This window comes from Nerophis ophidion, linkage group LG06, assembly GCF_033978795.1.
Source record: "Nerophis ophidion isolate RoL-2023_Sa linkage group LG06, RoL_Noph_v1.0, whole genome shotgun sequence".
NCBI classification, from domain to species: Eukaryota; Metazoa; Chordata; class Actinopteri; order Syngnathiformes; family Syngnathidae; genus Nerophis; species Nerophis ophidion.
Window position 1 is genome coordinate 148,504 of NC_084616.1, and position 15,827 is coordinate 164,330.

General features: G+C 38.4%; 1 protein-coding gene across 2 annotated transcripts in view; it reads right to left on the reverse strand.

Annotated features, from left to right (window-relative positions):
• Window positions 1–233: 233 nt before the first annotated feature.
• Window positions 234–15,827, reverse strand: part of LOC133554015 (potassium voltage-gated channel subfamily C member 1-like) — a 70,557-nt gene continuing 54,963 nt past the window's right edge. Inside the window, exons 5-6 of one of the 2 annotated variants that reach the window (XM_061902338.1) lie at window positions 4,717–4,829; window positions 234–3,418 (exon numbers count right to left, since the gene is read on the reverse strand). In XM_061902338.1, coding sequence (XP_061758322.1) covers window positions 4,762–4,829 — 68 coding nt within the window. In that variant the 3' untranslated portion in view covers window positions 234–3,418; window positions 4,717–4,761. Of the gene's footprint in view, window positions 3,419–3,544; window positions 4,830–15,827 lie in introns of those variants that run through there. The other variant, XM_061902339.1, reaches the window with a different exon arrangement.

Genomic DNA, 15,827 nt, shown 5'->3' on the forward strand with positions numbered 1-15,827 from the left:
TTCACAGTCCAAATATGTTGACAGGTAGAGCAGTGGTTCTCAAATGGGGGTACTTGTACCCGTGGGGGTACTTGAAGGTATGCCAAGGGGTACGTGAGATTTTTTTTTTTTTAAGTATTCTAAAAAAAGCAACAATTCAAAAATCCTTTATAAATGTATTTATTGAATAATACTTCAACAAAATATGACTGTAAGTTCATAAACTGTGAAAAGAAATGCCACAATGCAATATTCAGTGTTGACAGCTAGATTTTTTGTGGACATGTTCCATAAATATTGATGTTAAAGATTTCTTTTTGTGTGAAGAAATGTTTAGAATTAAGTTCATGAATCCAGATGGATCTCTATTAAAATCCCCAAAGAGGGCACTTTAAGTTGATGACTACTTCTATGTGTAGAAATCTATATTTATAATTGAATCACTTGTTTTATTTTTCCAACACGTTTTTAGTTATTTGTATATCTTTTTTTACAAGTAGTTCAAGAAAGACCACTACAAATGAGCAATATTTTGCACTCTTATACAATTTAATAAATCAGAAACTGATGACCTAGTGCTGTATTTTACTTATTTATCTCTTTTTTTTTTTTTCAACCAAAAATGCTTTGATCTGATTAGGAGGTACTTGGATTAAAAAAAATGTTCACAGGGGGTACATCACAGAAAAAAGGTTGAGAACCACTGAGGTAGAGAATATTCTATCGCTCAATCGTCAGTCTCGGCACCACAATCACCTCCTTCCTCACAGCCATTGTGTGTGCCAGTTTGCACGTGCATTTCTAAAGTGCTTAATAAAGACAGAATAGTTAAATCCTTCTTAAATCACATCGCGATTGCTCAATGATTATATCTGCATCTCCTCCTCCTAGTACTGTGATCATTCTGATAATCAGCACAGATTCTGCATATTCATTGATTGATTGAAACATGTATTAGTAGATTGCACAGTTCAGTACATATTCCGTACAATTAACCACTAAATGGTAACACCCGAATAAGATTTTCAACTTGTTTAAGTCAGGGTCCACGTTAATCAATTCCTGGTAATTTAATTCATGATGGCGGACATGCTAAAGGAATTGTTCTCCTTATTTTGCTCATCTAAGAGGCGCAATCCTTAAGAGTTTAGCAAAACAACTATCAGGACGTCACTGCACAACTCAAGGATGTGAGCAAGATGCATTCATTTAGAATTGGATGACAACAAAACAGCGTAAAGTAAATGTCATCAGCATCTAATTGTACATTTAAAGTGTTCCTTTATTCAGTCCATGCAGTAGTGTGAAGCAGCACAACACAAAAGAAGCATGTTCTAATTAAGCACACATTTGACATTTAACTCACACTGTGAGTTTTTCCTTGCCCTTATGTGGGCTCTGTACCAAGGATGTCGTTGTGGCTTATGCAGCCTTTTGAGACACTTGTGATTTAGGGCTATATAATAGACTTTGATTGATTGATTGATTGATTGATTTCAGTCGCTGAAGTCTGCAGCTGGCTAATTCCATTCATCTTCACTGTGTCGAAGCTATGGAGGAAATTGACGGCACAGATCAGCTTGCATAGTTATGCCGCCACATGCAGTTAGGAAAACAGATTACCCAGGTTTAAATGAGTGTCCAAGGCTGTAGTGCATTTAGAGGCGAGAGGAAATGTTGGAATTGTTACTTTGTGGTTTTACTTCCAATTGGTGCCAAGAGGATTCTTTTTAGAGATGTCCACTCGCCCATTTTTTTCCAGGGAAACTCTTGTATTTTTCCTTTTTTTTTTTTTAGCAAATCATGCCGCCAGTATTCTGCAATACATCACCCCAATATAATTTATTTTGAACGAACCTTTCACGGCTCAATCTTTAGAATTAATCCCACAATATATTTTGTATTTTGTCATTAAATATGTAAATTTCACACAATAAAAAACAATCAAATTAATGATTTATTAGGTTATAGTTTCATGTGAAGATGTTAAAAATCTACATACGTTTCGTAAAATAGCTGTATAGCCAGGTGAAATCCACTCAATTATAATTTATCTTATCAGCTTTAGTACCATATTTGTAATTGTCAGAACATGTTTGTTAAGTCAGGCCTTCAAATTAAAACGATTGCAATACATTTAAGTTGAAAGACCAGAAATTCCCTAATTTTCCAAAACTGTCTGCTTATTTGCAAAGGTTGACAGGCATGGATGACCTCCTCACTCATGTTACTGCTAGCAAGTGACGAGTCCAACGATACTGAAACATCAATGCAGTATGACAGTGGCTCTCAAACTTTTTTTCAACAATTACCACCTCAGAAAACAATTGGACCTCCAAGTACCCCCATAATGTTCAAATACTGTAGCGTAGTAGGCCTAAGTAGTCATTAAAAACAAAGCCGAGGTTGTTTTTTAATTTTTTTTAACAAGTATATTTAATATTTTTGGCCACTGTAACATTATACACAGTTTGAACAGTAACACTTTGTTGAATATAGGAATATTAAACACTGTACCTTAATAAATTGATTATTTGGCATACCACTCGATGGAGGCCCAGAGTCCCTCAGTACCTCGATGTGTTCATCACTTAAAAAAAAAAACACATGACTGTTACAGCTACTCTGACATTTGACCGCAAAGGGTCACGCGACAGCGCGTAATAAAAGAAGCCTTCTCGCCGCGTTTGGACATCCGTTTTTGTCATTTTGATCTTACAGCGCGTAATAAAGTAAAAGATCTTATTTTCCACTTTGGCTCATTGAGTTGTGCAATCATATTCTTTTCTGCGCTGCTAAAAAATACCAGCTAAATAATATTATTATTATTATTTGTTGGTCAAAAGTAATTACTTTTGTTTTTTATGCAGAAGATGGCTATAATGAAACACCAACAAAGTATTGTGTCATTACAGTTAGTGAGTGTGCCAAACGTTCACTGAGGCATCATTTGCCTGTAACTACTGCTCGCTGAAATAAAAAAGGAACCCGGGTAAATGTCACCAATTGTGCAAGTGCTACTCGAACTCTATTTGTATAAATGTGGAAAAAGCCTCAAATCAAGTCTCCTCTCCACCTCCTGCTTGATTTGGGTACTCGTGTAAATCGAGTACCCAAATCACTTCAGTGAGTAACTCACAAGAATGCAAACAAATAAAAGGAATCAGGTTTCACATCACAATTTTTTTTTGTACATCTTTTGCCAAAACGTGCCTTTTTTTTTTTTTAATGATTTTGTTAGAAGAAATTTTAACTAGTCTGTCATGACATTTGACTCCCATCTTCTCCTCCACATCACCACAGTGCACTGCACAGTACAGTGATGAGTGCACTAAGCCAGTGTGTGTGTGTGCGTGCAGACACTATTTATTGTTGCCTGTCATCCCAAATCTCCATGGAGATGCATTCCGTCCACCATCTCTGCCTTCAGTGCAGCAACCTGGAGAGCAGCACAGGTTAGCTGGGAATGAATGTGAGCATGCACACTTACTGATTATTGCAAATAAATGCAGTGGTTAAACTCATGGATTAAACGTCAGATAGGAAAATATCTGCAACACAGCACTTTCCAGGCTCTGTTTTATTCATAGCTGCATAGACACACATGCCTAGAGATCTCACACACACACACACACACACACACACACACACACACACACACACACACACACGCACACACACGCGCACGCACGCACACGCACACACACACACACACACTTGAAATCTGGCCTAAACAGTCTTTGAACAAATTGATGTGCTTTTTCATTTACAGAGCAGAGGAAATACGGCTAAAAAGGTGAGTTATCAAAATAATAATTTGTTATTATTTGGTACGTACACGTCACATATACTGTACATACAGATGAATTCCAGAATATTTTACTGTGCTACTTACAAATGTGCTTATAAACTAAAGCTATACACGGAGAGTGAAGTTGTTATAATAAACGTAAGGCCACTATGGTAGACTGTGAGAACAACAAAACACATCATGAGAGAGAAAGAATGAATGCTGTCCGCGGAAAAACACAACAGCTGCTTTCCACACGACTTGCAGGAAGTAATCAGATTACATTACAGCACATTGTCGTGCACCATTAATCCACATGAGGCCTAAGTGCAACCCGACTTGTACTGTAATTTCAATGCAAGATGCTCGTGAAAATGGACGGCAATTGTTTAGATTTGGTCCTGACTCAACCAGCAATGATACAGTGAATGTCAAAAGCAGACAATGTGATCTCAAACTGTACAAAAGGTTTACTTCACAAACTTCTTGTCTGATCTTTCCTGCATTTGGATAAAATATCTGCACACTAAATGGCACAGAATGAAGACACTAAGAATTGAACAGTTTTTGTCTAATCCTAGATCACAGTTACAGTTAGACTGTACGACCCCATATTGACAGGTTTTCTGGCATAACAACTAAAAGCTTTAATGAGTTCAAACAATCTACTTCTGCACTCCATACTAAATATACAAGAAAAACTCCCTTGGATGCGAATGTTGCTTGCTACATTAATCTAATAAATGATTAACACACTTTCTAGGTACAACACCAGATCATGCAATACATGCCATAAAACATGTTATAAACATTAGGAGTGTATGCAATTGCATTCATGAATGATAGAGAGTAAAAAATAAAACAATGTCCTCAGTAAAAATAATTCAGTCTACAGTTCCTTCAAGGGGAAGGGAAGAAAACAGACAGATGCGAACTTTGTCGTGCACCTTGAGTTCATGATCTTTTCTGTTTCTTTTAAAAGCCGTTCAGCATCAGGTTAGCGAGGTGACCTCTGTTTGAGTGTAGTTTGCAGGCGGCGCCAGCATGTCTTTGCAGCTCTCTGCAAAAGACGAGAATGCACTGATTAGAAGTGAAGTATTTTTTAATGCCATGACATGATTGCATGTTTATACTGTGCAGCAAGAGGGTGATCTGGAATAAAACAGTCACAAAAATGCCCACTTAATTCTAGAAATGAGATAAACATCTTCATTTAGGACGGGGGTTGGCAACCCGCGACTCTAGAGCAGCATAAGCGCCGCCCTAGTTGCTCTCTGGAGCTTTTTCAAAAATGTATGAAAAATGGAAAAAGATGATGGGAAAAAATATATTTTTTGTTTTAATATAGTTTCTGTCGGAGGACAAACATGACACAAACTTCCCTGATTCAAGTATTTGGCGAGCGCCATTTTGTCCTACTAATTTTGGCGGTCCTTGAACTCACCATAGTTTGTTTACATGTACAACTTTCTCCGACTTTCTGAGACGTGTTTTTCCACTTCTTTTTCCGTCTCATTTTGTCCACCAAACTTTTCAGGTTGTGCATGAATGCACAAAGGTGAGTTTTGTTGACGTTATTGACTTGTGTGGACTGCTAATCAGGCATATTTGGTCACTGCATGACTGCAAGCTAATCAATGCTAACAGGCTATTTAGGCTAGCTGTATGTACATATTTCATCATTATGCCTCATTTGTAGCTATATTTCAGCTCAATTAGTTCCCTTTAAGTCCTCATAATTCAATTTATATCTCATGACACTATCTGTATGTTATATGGCTTTTATTTTTTTGCGGCTCCAGACATATTTGTTTTTGTATTTTTGGTCCATTATGGCTCTTTCAACATTTTAGGTTGCCGACCCCTGATTTAAGACATTCTTTTTAATTACAATTTAATTTCTAAGTTTTCATTTCTATGAAGGGGTTTATACACACAAGTATGGGTAAAGCATCCAAAATCCACACAGAAAGGTTCCCAAAGAATTACCAGAAACAACTTTTTTAGGTGTGCAAGTCATGAAAGAGCCGTTAAAAAAAAAACACGTTTTTTACTGAATCAGAATGTTTTTTAATTTACTCGCTTATGTCACTAATTGTGCAACGTTTACCATGAATTGATTAACGTGGACCCCGACTTAAACAAGTTGAAAAACTTATTCGGGTGTTACCATTTAGTGGTCAATTGTACGGAATATGTACTGAACTGTGCAATCTACTAATAAAAGTATCAATCAATCAATCAATCAATAGCTCTAGTGTAGTTTGTGTAAATTAGCGCTGTCAAATGTAATACATTTACTTATGAATTAATCAAAAAACATTATCGATGTCATGTCGCATGTGGTTGTGTTTCCCAAAATGCGGAAGTACAGGCAGGAGCAGAAGCAGTGTGCAGGTAAGAGTTCTTTTAATTACAATGACGAGGCAAAAGACAAAACAGTGTGTCACTTGGAGGCGTACAGGAAGACCAGGGCAATAACTTGGTTCAGCAAGATAACTTGAACAAATGCAAAGCTATAGCATGAGGCTAAAATTCAACAAACTAGCAGCCGCAAGGACTGAAGAATGTACTGGTTGCCCGTGTTGAACATTAGACATGCGCCGAAGAATAGGCGATGTGGGTATATAAAGGTGTGTAATTAGTGATAGCAGCTGGTGGAGACACTAACAAACAAACAGAAACCTCCAACCAACGACAACGAAAACAAAGGAAGGCGAGGAATGCTACAGGCCCAAAACTAAACTCAAAACCTAGGAAAACAACAACAAAAGCATGACAAGTCCAAGCCATGACCTAAGGTACAGGTTTTGTCAATAGCATTACCATAAACAGAGATTAACCACAAGATGTATTATGATCGCATTTTACCTAACCGTGCATGGTTACCTGAAAGTTTTAGGTTGTTATATGGTCAGTGATCAGATCAGCGCAAAGATGAGTGAGGAGACTTTGACTGTTGTGCTCACTTGAAAAAAAATACTTCAAATTGAATCCTAACTGTACTTAGGATAAAACTGTCAGCAAAATTTGAGAAAACAAATGAAAACAAGTAAAACATTTTAAAAATGTTTGCGTATGTTATTTTGAAAATAAAATTGCATCTGTGTCAAAATATCATTTTTGGATTAATTTAAATTGGGTAAGCAAATGATTTACAGTGATGAATCATGATTAATCCAAATTCAAAAGTGTGATTAATCTAATTAAAACATTTTTAAATTTGACAGCACTAGTTTTAATAGAGTTCACCTCAAAAGGGAACTACGCTTCTTTAAGGAATGTTGACTATTGTTCCAAATCATCATGAAAGATATGACGGATGGATTTTTTTTTTAATGCATTCTAACTCGTAAATAAACACAAATAAATGTCTGCTTACAACAAAGCCAATGGGAAGTCCTCTATTCCGACCATGAAATCCAATAATTAACATCTAACACCCCCCAACAATACTCCATTTAGATTTAATCTACTATTAGTGAAATTGTTATTATAAAAGCTAGCACTGACAAACTATTTATAGCGGTGCCGTGATCACAAGTTTGTGTGCAGATGTTGCTGAGATCTGCTGCCACCTCATTTCCTTGCTCGTGGAAGTTTATTCTATATCATAAAACATTTCTCCCACCTGCATAGTAGAAGGATAAGGACATATTCTGACAATTTGGTACACTTTGACATCCAATTTAGACCAGGTAATGGCGAGAACGACGCGAAAAGACGCTTGGTCTACGCCCCCTTTCTTCGCGATGATTATGAGTCATTCTTGATCCAAACAGGAATATAACAAGATTCTAACAGTCGGCATCCTAATGACAGCAGACAGTGAGTGATTTTTTATTATGTTTGTTGGCTCTCATAAAGTCTGCAGTGAGTAGAAATCAGTGATGTAGTAGGAAAAAAAAGCAAAAGTTGTGGTGCGTTTTTGAAATTAATGCGCCGTGTATGCTTAAAATTAGCAAAAAAGGTAAATATTAAATGTTATTATAAATGTGTCCATTACTACATTACATTTATACTTACAGCATTTACATAAAACCTTAATGGCGGTTTTTGGATATTTTATACATAGAAAGAATAGAGTGGCTCCCACAGGCTCCATTATAAACAGACTTTTGATTGCATTTATTTAATATTTAGAATGCATAAAAAAAAAAACGTATGTCTTCTTCTCTTATATTAAGATTGAAAATGATAGGCTGAATTAAAAAAAAAAGAGCAGTACCCCTTTAAGCACCCACAATTTTTTCTTGAATCTTCCATATGTGATTGCTGAAGTGTATTTATCTATTTGGGATGGGCATATGAATCGATGAATTCATCTCTGAATGTTGATTAATCGTGCCTTAAAGCGTTTAAGATGAAATGTAGTGTACTAGACTGCAACCAGCATAGGCGCTGTTTGCAATCTGAGGAACATGTTATTAAGTTGGGTTAAAGTACACATGATTGGCACACACACACACACACTAGGTGTGGCAAAATTATTCTCTGCATTCGACCCATCACCCTTAATCACCCCATGGTAGGTGTTGGGAGCAGTGAGCAGCAGGGGTGGCCGCGCCCGGGAAAAATTTTAGGTGATTTAACCCTCAATTCTAACCACTGATGCTGAGTGCCAAGCAGGGAGGTAGTGGGCCCTTTTTTCATAGTCTATGGCAGTGGTTCTCAACCTTTTGTCAGTGATGTACCCCCTGTGAACATGTTTTTAATTCAAGTACTCCCTAATCAGAGCAAAACATTTTTGGTTGAAAAAAAGAAATAAAGTAAAATACAGCACTATGTCATCAGTTTATGATTTATTAAATTGTATAACAGTGCAAAATATTGCTCATTTGTAGTGGTCTTTCTTGAACTATTTGGGAAAAAAAGATAAAAAAATAACTAAAAACTTGTTGAAAAATAAACTAGTGATTTATTTATAAATAAAGATTTCTACACATAGAAGTAATCATCAACTTAAAGTGCCCTCTTTGGGGATTGTAATAGAGATCCATCTGGGTTCATGTACTTAATTCTAAACATTTCTACACAAAAAAATAAATCTTTAACATCAATATTTATGGAACATGTCCACAAAAAAATCTTGTTGTCAAGCCTGAATATTTCATTGTTGTATTTTTTTCACAGTTTATGAACTTACATTCATATTTTGATGAAGTATCATTCAATAAATATATTTATAAAGGATTTTAAATTTTTTTTATATTTTTAGAATATTTCTAAAAAATCTCACGTACCCCTTGGCATACCTTCAAGTACCCCCAGGAGTACGCATATCCCCATTTGAGAACCACTGGTCTATGGCATGACACGGTCGGGGCTTGAACTCAATACCTACTGATCTCAGGGCGAACACTCATTAATGTGGAAACAGAGTGTGGTTGAGCAACATCCATGAAAATGTAAAAATAGATAAATAAACCTATGTATCATTATTGGTATTAAAAATTATTATATGATTGTTTGCCTAAAAATCTGTTTTGAAACAAGAATCTTGTTTTGAATCTAGATATCAATGTAGTGTTCACACTAATATTCCCGTGGTCAACATGCGTCACCGGCCCGTGAGAGGAGGCATCCACTCTGTCCGTCCATACTGTTAATGGAGACCTTTTAGTGGCAATCATGCAAGAGGAGTCACTAGAGAATATGGAAACTCATCGGAGCTTAGAAGCCTTTCTGTCTCTTTACGTCATTGGCGGGCTTCTCTCTCTCTTAGCGCCACTTGAAAGGCTGGCCGTGATGTCGTTAAGGGTTACTTGTTTGGAAACAAGCTGCCCGTTGTCAGGCTGCAAAAAAAATTTGATTCCAGCCAGGATGATATTTACTTTTGTGTGTGTAAATGGCAAGTGCTAGCAGAGACTTCGTGTGATGACACAATCCCAACATTTTTAAGGGAAGTGACTAATATCGCTCATCATCTATTTTATTAAATACATATTATGATTTAATTTTGGATTCACAGTCACTATTGTGTTTATTATCATTTCATATGGTGCCTTGGTCGTTGTCACTTGAATCCCTTTTGCTAGTAATGTGCAGTATAATGTGTGATATTTGCATGTAATAGCTATTATGTACAGCTCACACATGGCTCATCATTGAATTAGCCCCTCCCCTCTTTTGCTAAGATTAGTTTTAAGGTGTTCTGTTTTTCCTCAGCTTTCTATTTGTGTGATCAGAAGCAAGCTTTTATAATGATTAATTAAATATTAGAGGGGCTTCATGGTGGCAGAGGGGTTAGTGCGTCTGGCTCACAATACGAAGGTCCTGCAGTCCTGGGTTCAATCCCAGGCTCGGTATCTTTCTGTGTGGAGTTTGCATGTTCTCCCCGTGAATGCGTGGGTTCTCTCCGGGTACTCCGGCTTCCTCCCACTTCCAAAGACATGCACCTGGGGATAGGTTGATTGGCAACACTAAAATGTGCCCTAGTGTGTGAATGTGAGTGTGAATGTTGTCTGTCTATCTGTGTTGGCCCTGCGATGAGGTGGCGACTTGTCCAGGGTGTACCCCGCCTTCCGCCCGATTGTAGCTGAGATAGGCGCCAGTGCCTCCCGCGACCCCAAAAGGGAATAAGCGGTAGAAAATGGATGGATGGATAAATATTAGAGATAAGCAGATGTTATTTGAGCAATCAGATTGGCGAACGGCGACCTTCATAGAGTACCCACAAAGACTACGTTCACACTGCAGGTTATAATGGCCAATTTTGATTTTTTGGAGCTCAAATCCAATGTTTTTATGTAGTTTTGTATAGAATGTGAGATATAACAGGTTAATGCATACATTTATCATTTGTTTTCAAAACGGTTACAAAAAAGTGGGACACCAAACATTTACTGTGGGACCCCATTTTTATGACTTGATGGGGTGCCTGGGACCCTATTTTGAAAATTCTTAGCGCCAACACTGACAACACATGACATCACATGCTGCACAGTATGTCCGCAGACGTAAACATGGCCCCTATTAATGTGGGTCTCAATCCAGGCACAGTGGTGGCCATTTCAATTTCAATTTACAAAGACAAACTCTTTGAGGTGCAGCATCTTGTTTCTCATGGATGTTCCAACACAAATACAGAAAAAACATATAATCACAATAATAGTCAACAAACCCAAAACCACAGTGTTCTACCACTTCCATAACACCCCTCATCCACTAGCTCACACACATATACACAATCCATTCCAATACAGTACAGTGGAACCTCGTCTTGCGAGCTCCCCATTGTACAAATGTTTTGATTTACGAACCAGTTCCCTCTGGGTACTCCGCCTTCGGCTTCCTCACACCTCCAAAGACATTCACCTGGGGATAGGTTGATTGGCAACACTAAATTTGCCCTAGTGTGTGAATGTGAGTGTGAATGTTGTCTGTCGATCTGTTGGCCCTGTGATGAGGTGGCGACTTGTCCAGGGTGTACACCGCCTTCCGCCCGAATGCAGCTGAGATAAACCCCAGCACCACCCGTGACCCCAAAAGTGCTCATTGTTTGTCGGCTCAGTGTTGCAGGCATTCACTACTGTGCTCAGTGCTACTTTGTCTGCTTTTTAATCGATTTTTGGCCGTTTTACAAAAATAATCTAGTTTTGCTAGCTCAAGGAGTTGAAAGTAAGCAATGGACTAACAATCAGGAAGTAACCACACCGTTATTGACACTGCCTCTTCCCTATCTACCTTTCTTCTGCAGCACGCAGAGAGGATTAACCATCAAGGCAAAGTTGATTTAATGTTGTATTCCATGTGCAGCTGAGATAGGCTCCAGCTCCACCTACGACTCCAAAAGGGACAAGCGGTAGGAAATAGATGGATGGATGTACCTGCCTGTTAAAGTTAAGGAGTTTCGTGATTTCAAACTGAGTGCACAACAGGGCTAGCGACAGTGTGTGTGTGTGTGTGTGTGTGTGTGTGTGTGTGTGTGTGTGGACTGTTCAGCTCGTTGTTAGCGCCTTGCATGGCAGCACCCGCCATCAGTGTGTGAATGTGTGTCAAAGCGCTTTGGGCTCCTTAAAAAGGGGTAGAAAAGCGCTATACAAGTACAACCATTTACCATATGTTTTGGCTTTGTTATTTAATTGAAAGTTTGTCCATCACCTCTTGTAATATGGTGTTTGATATACAGTACTGTGTATCGATTTACATTGTGTTCAATGTGTACAAACCTTTACTAAAATAAGAACTTTTGTCAAGGCTGGAACCCATTATCAATATTTACTTTGTTTCTTACAAAGAAAGTTAATCCAATGTACTAACTTGTAGTGTTTAAGAACTCTATTCAAGAACCAATTATATTCATAAGTTGAACATCAGGTGCAACAGGATCTAACAGCAATTTGGAAAGAGGTAAAATAATTAAACTCTGGTTCGTAAGTGCGAAAATAAATTAGATCTAAAGATAAAAAAGAGGTAATATTACGTTCTTGTGCAGAGAAAGAAAGGTGAAGTGCAAGTGCTGTAAAAAAACAAGGCCAGGAAAAAAAATCGAGTGCAGCATGGAAGTGCACGGAAAACTAACACTCTTCAAGGTTAAAAAGCACTTTAAGGCAGCCAGGAGCAACAGTTGGAACTAAATAGGCTAGATTAACTGATGGCAAACAGGTGTCCTTGGAAAAAAAAGGACAAAAAGTGAAGTTGCAGCAAAACAAGGAATTCAACAGGAAGTACAACCGAAATTGGATCACCAGGACAGGATGTGATATAGAACACAGGAAAAAAAAAGTCTAAACTGTCATGTGTGATCATGAAAGGTAAAGAACTTTAAAGAGGAAAGAATAATTTCAAGGATTTTGTGCAACTAAAGTAAACCATTTTTTAACCAACGTATTTTGCGTAGGCTATCTAGAAGAAGTCGGGCTATGACAGTTTGTGGGGCAGGTCTATTCCAAGGAGCATTTGGGTGACCAGTCGAGGCCAGTAATGTTCGAACATTAACGTGAGTTCCGAAACAACGTTTTCTGTTTCTTTGTCATTTCTTTTCACACCCATCTATTTTGACATTTTTGTCACCTGTCATTGACGTCTCGGTCAGATAACCACGACCTGAGAGTTCAGTCTGACAAAAATTTGATTTTAATGTTTTGGCTTCATAGACAACACGCTCGGATGCTGTACATGTTGCTGACAACATAACATACCATAAAGCTACATGCCATTACATATAATCAAGTACTGAGGACACTTTCAGGAAGCATGCTGAGGTGAAACACCATTTGCTTGTAATAGGTTCTGTCAAAAGCATCGAAAAATAGTTTCACAGGAAGCAAACTATAGTAAGTGCTCCTTTTATGTGCTGTTCTTTTTTCCTGGCGTTCTAATGATCTTTCAGAGAAAAATGTATCTCAGCACAAAGTGGCATTTTGCTGGAAAGCACCTTTAGTGCTGTCAAGACTTGGAGACAAGAGTCTGGATGGTAGGATTCAAACTCCGGATGTCGAGTTTCAGAAAGTAATAGACATCACTTTATATTTGTGCTGAAGTCAGGCATGTTAAAGCCATCTGGTAGGCTTAACATAGAGAATGCAACTTTAAAGTTTTTGCTTATTTAAACAACATGTTTAAGTAACAGTCGCTGGCAGCAGTTATGAATAATTATTCAAGAACAACTTTTTTCACTGAGCAAATACAGACAGACAAATGATGCAATTTGAACTACAAGGCTCCTTCATCGATCCACTTTTGAACCCTCATTTGACTAATGACGAAAAACTGCCCTCAGTCGCAATCGCATTCTACAAGAGAGATGACTAAAGTCTTGCGAGTAGAAGTGGGTGCATATAAGAAGAGCATATACACTATATTTCCATTTAATGAGCGCTCTTAAACGCGTCAAGCTTGGGGTCACACAAGGTCTACCCCCATGTTAATCATGCACCCAATGCACCCAAGCTTTGTGAAATCAATGCAACTAGGAAAGTAGTTTTGGTAACGCTTAAAACGACCAAAATATTGTAAATATTATACTGTAAATATTATATGTAATCATGAATGTGCCTGTTAATACATCACATACATATTTCAAGTTACCAGAAGAGTGGAAAAACAAAGCTCACAAATAAATAGATCCAAATAGCATCAATCTCACAGATTCCCGAGCCATTTTGAGTTATTGAGGAAACCAGTCACGTGATCCGTGACGCAGACGTAGCAACCACAGATCCCTTCCCCATCAACAACAAAATGTGCTCTTTGTGAGAGCCAACAACTGTTACTTTGGGAAAAATTATGATCCTGAGCCTGATATTTTTTATCCTGAACACAAAGTGGATGAGCAACAGGTTTTAGAAACCGAGTGCTAAACGGGCGCAGCTTTATTGTGACAGTACAGCACCAGCAGCATTGCTAGCTGCTAAACATACAAACTAACATACTTGCCAACCCTCCCAATTTTCCCGGGAGACTCCCGGATTTCAATGCCCCTCCCGAAAATCTCCCGGGAATACCATTCTCCCGAATTTCTCCCGATTTCCAACCAGACAACAATATTTGGGGCGTGCCTTAAAGGCACTGCATTTGGTGTCCTCTACAACCTTTTCCTCCGTACAAACAGCGTCCCGGCCCAATCACATATATGCGGCTTTAAAAAACACATGGCTGAATGCAAGGCATAGTTGATCAACAGCCATACAGGTCACACCGAGGGTGGCCGTATTAACAACTTTAACACTGTTACAAATATGCGCCACACTTAGAACATAAACACAACAGAACAAATACCCAGAACCCCTTGCAGCACAAACTCTTCCGGGACGCTACAATATACACCCCCCGCTACCACCAAACCCCGCTCACCTCAACCCCAATCAATGAATCAATCAATCAATGTTTACTGATATAGCCCTAAATCACGAATGTCTCAAAGGGCTGCACAAGCCACAACGACATCCACGGCTCAGATCCCACATCAGGGCAAGAAAAAACTCAACCCAATGGGATGACATCGATGAGAAACCTTGGAAGGGACCGCAGATGTGGGGACCCCTGCCCTGGGCGACCGGTGCAATGGACATTGAGAGCATCTACCATGATGTTGTGAGAATCCAGTCCATAGTGGATCTAACATAATAGTGAGAGTCCAGTCCATAGTGGGGCCAACAGGAGATCATCTTGAGCAGAGGCAGGTCAGCAGTGTCGAAGAATCAATGGAAATTGCAGAAGCTGTTCAGAGCGGAATATTCAAAATAGCTGACTGAATTTGTTGCATTTTGTGATGTTTAGACAGTATTTTCAAATATTTTGTGGATCGTAAATACAATTGGATATGGTTTAGTGATACAATGAAACACAAATAAATACATAGTCAACTTGTTTTTCCACTCTACTGGTAGTGTAAAGGGGAACTTCACTTTTTGGGCAATTTTGCCTATAGTGCACAATCATTGCGAAAGGCAAGAGCATTTTGGCTAAATGAAATAAAAGTCCGCTTATAAAGAAGTCAATAAGAGATCCTCTATAACGCCCATAAATCCCTCTAAAAAAATATCCAAAAAGCACCAACAATATTCCTTTTACATTTTGTGACTTGAATATTAACCAAGTATTGGCAATATTGTTATTATAAGCGCTAACGCGGACAAACTGTTTTTTAGCAGCGCCGTGATTAGAAGGCGCTAACAGCTTGTGCTGCCTGCATTGACGTCAATGTCTGCGTTGAGCTGCTTTCACGCCTCTGAGCTCAAAAGTTTATTCTAGATCATAAATAATGCCTCTCACCTGGACAGTAGAAGGATGAAGACATACTCTGACGAGTTGGTTAACAAGGGCATTGAATTTAGACCCAGAAATGGTGTGAAAGACAAAAAAAAAGACGCTTGGTCTGCACTTGGTTCCACACCCTTATGAGTCATTCTTCCTCTAAATGGGAATATATGAACATCCTAACAGTCGGCATCCTAATGACAGCAGACTTTGTACAGCAAGTGATGTTTCATTATGTTTGTTGGCTCTCATGAAGTCTGCAGTGAGTAGAAATCACTGACCTTGAAAACAAAAAAGCAAACACTGATGTGTTTTTGAATGTACAGCATAGGACACATAGCAAGAGTGGTCCTCA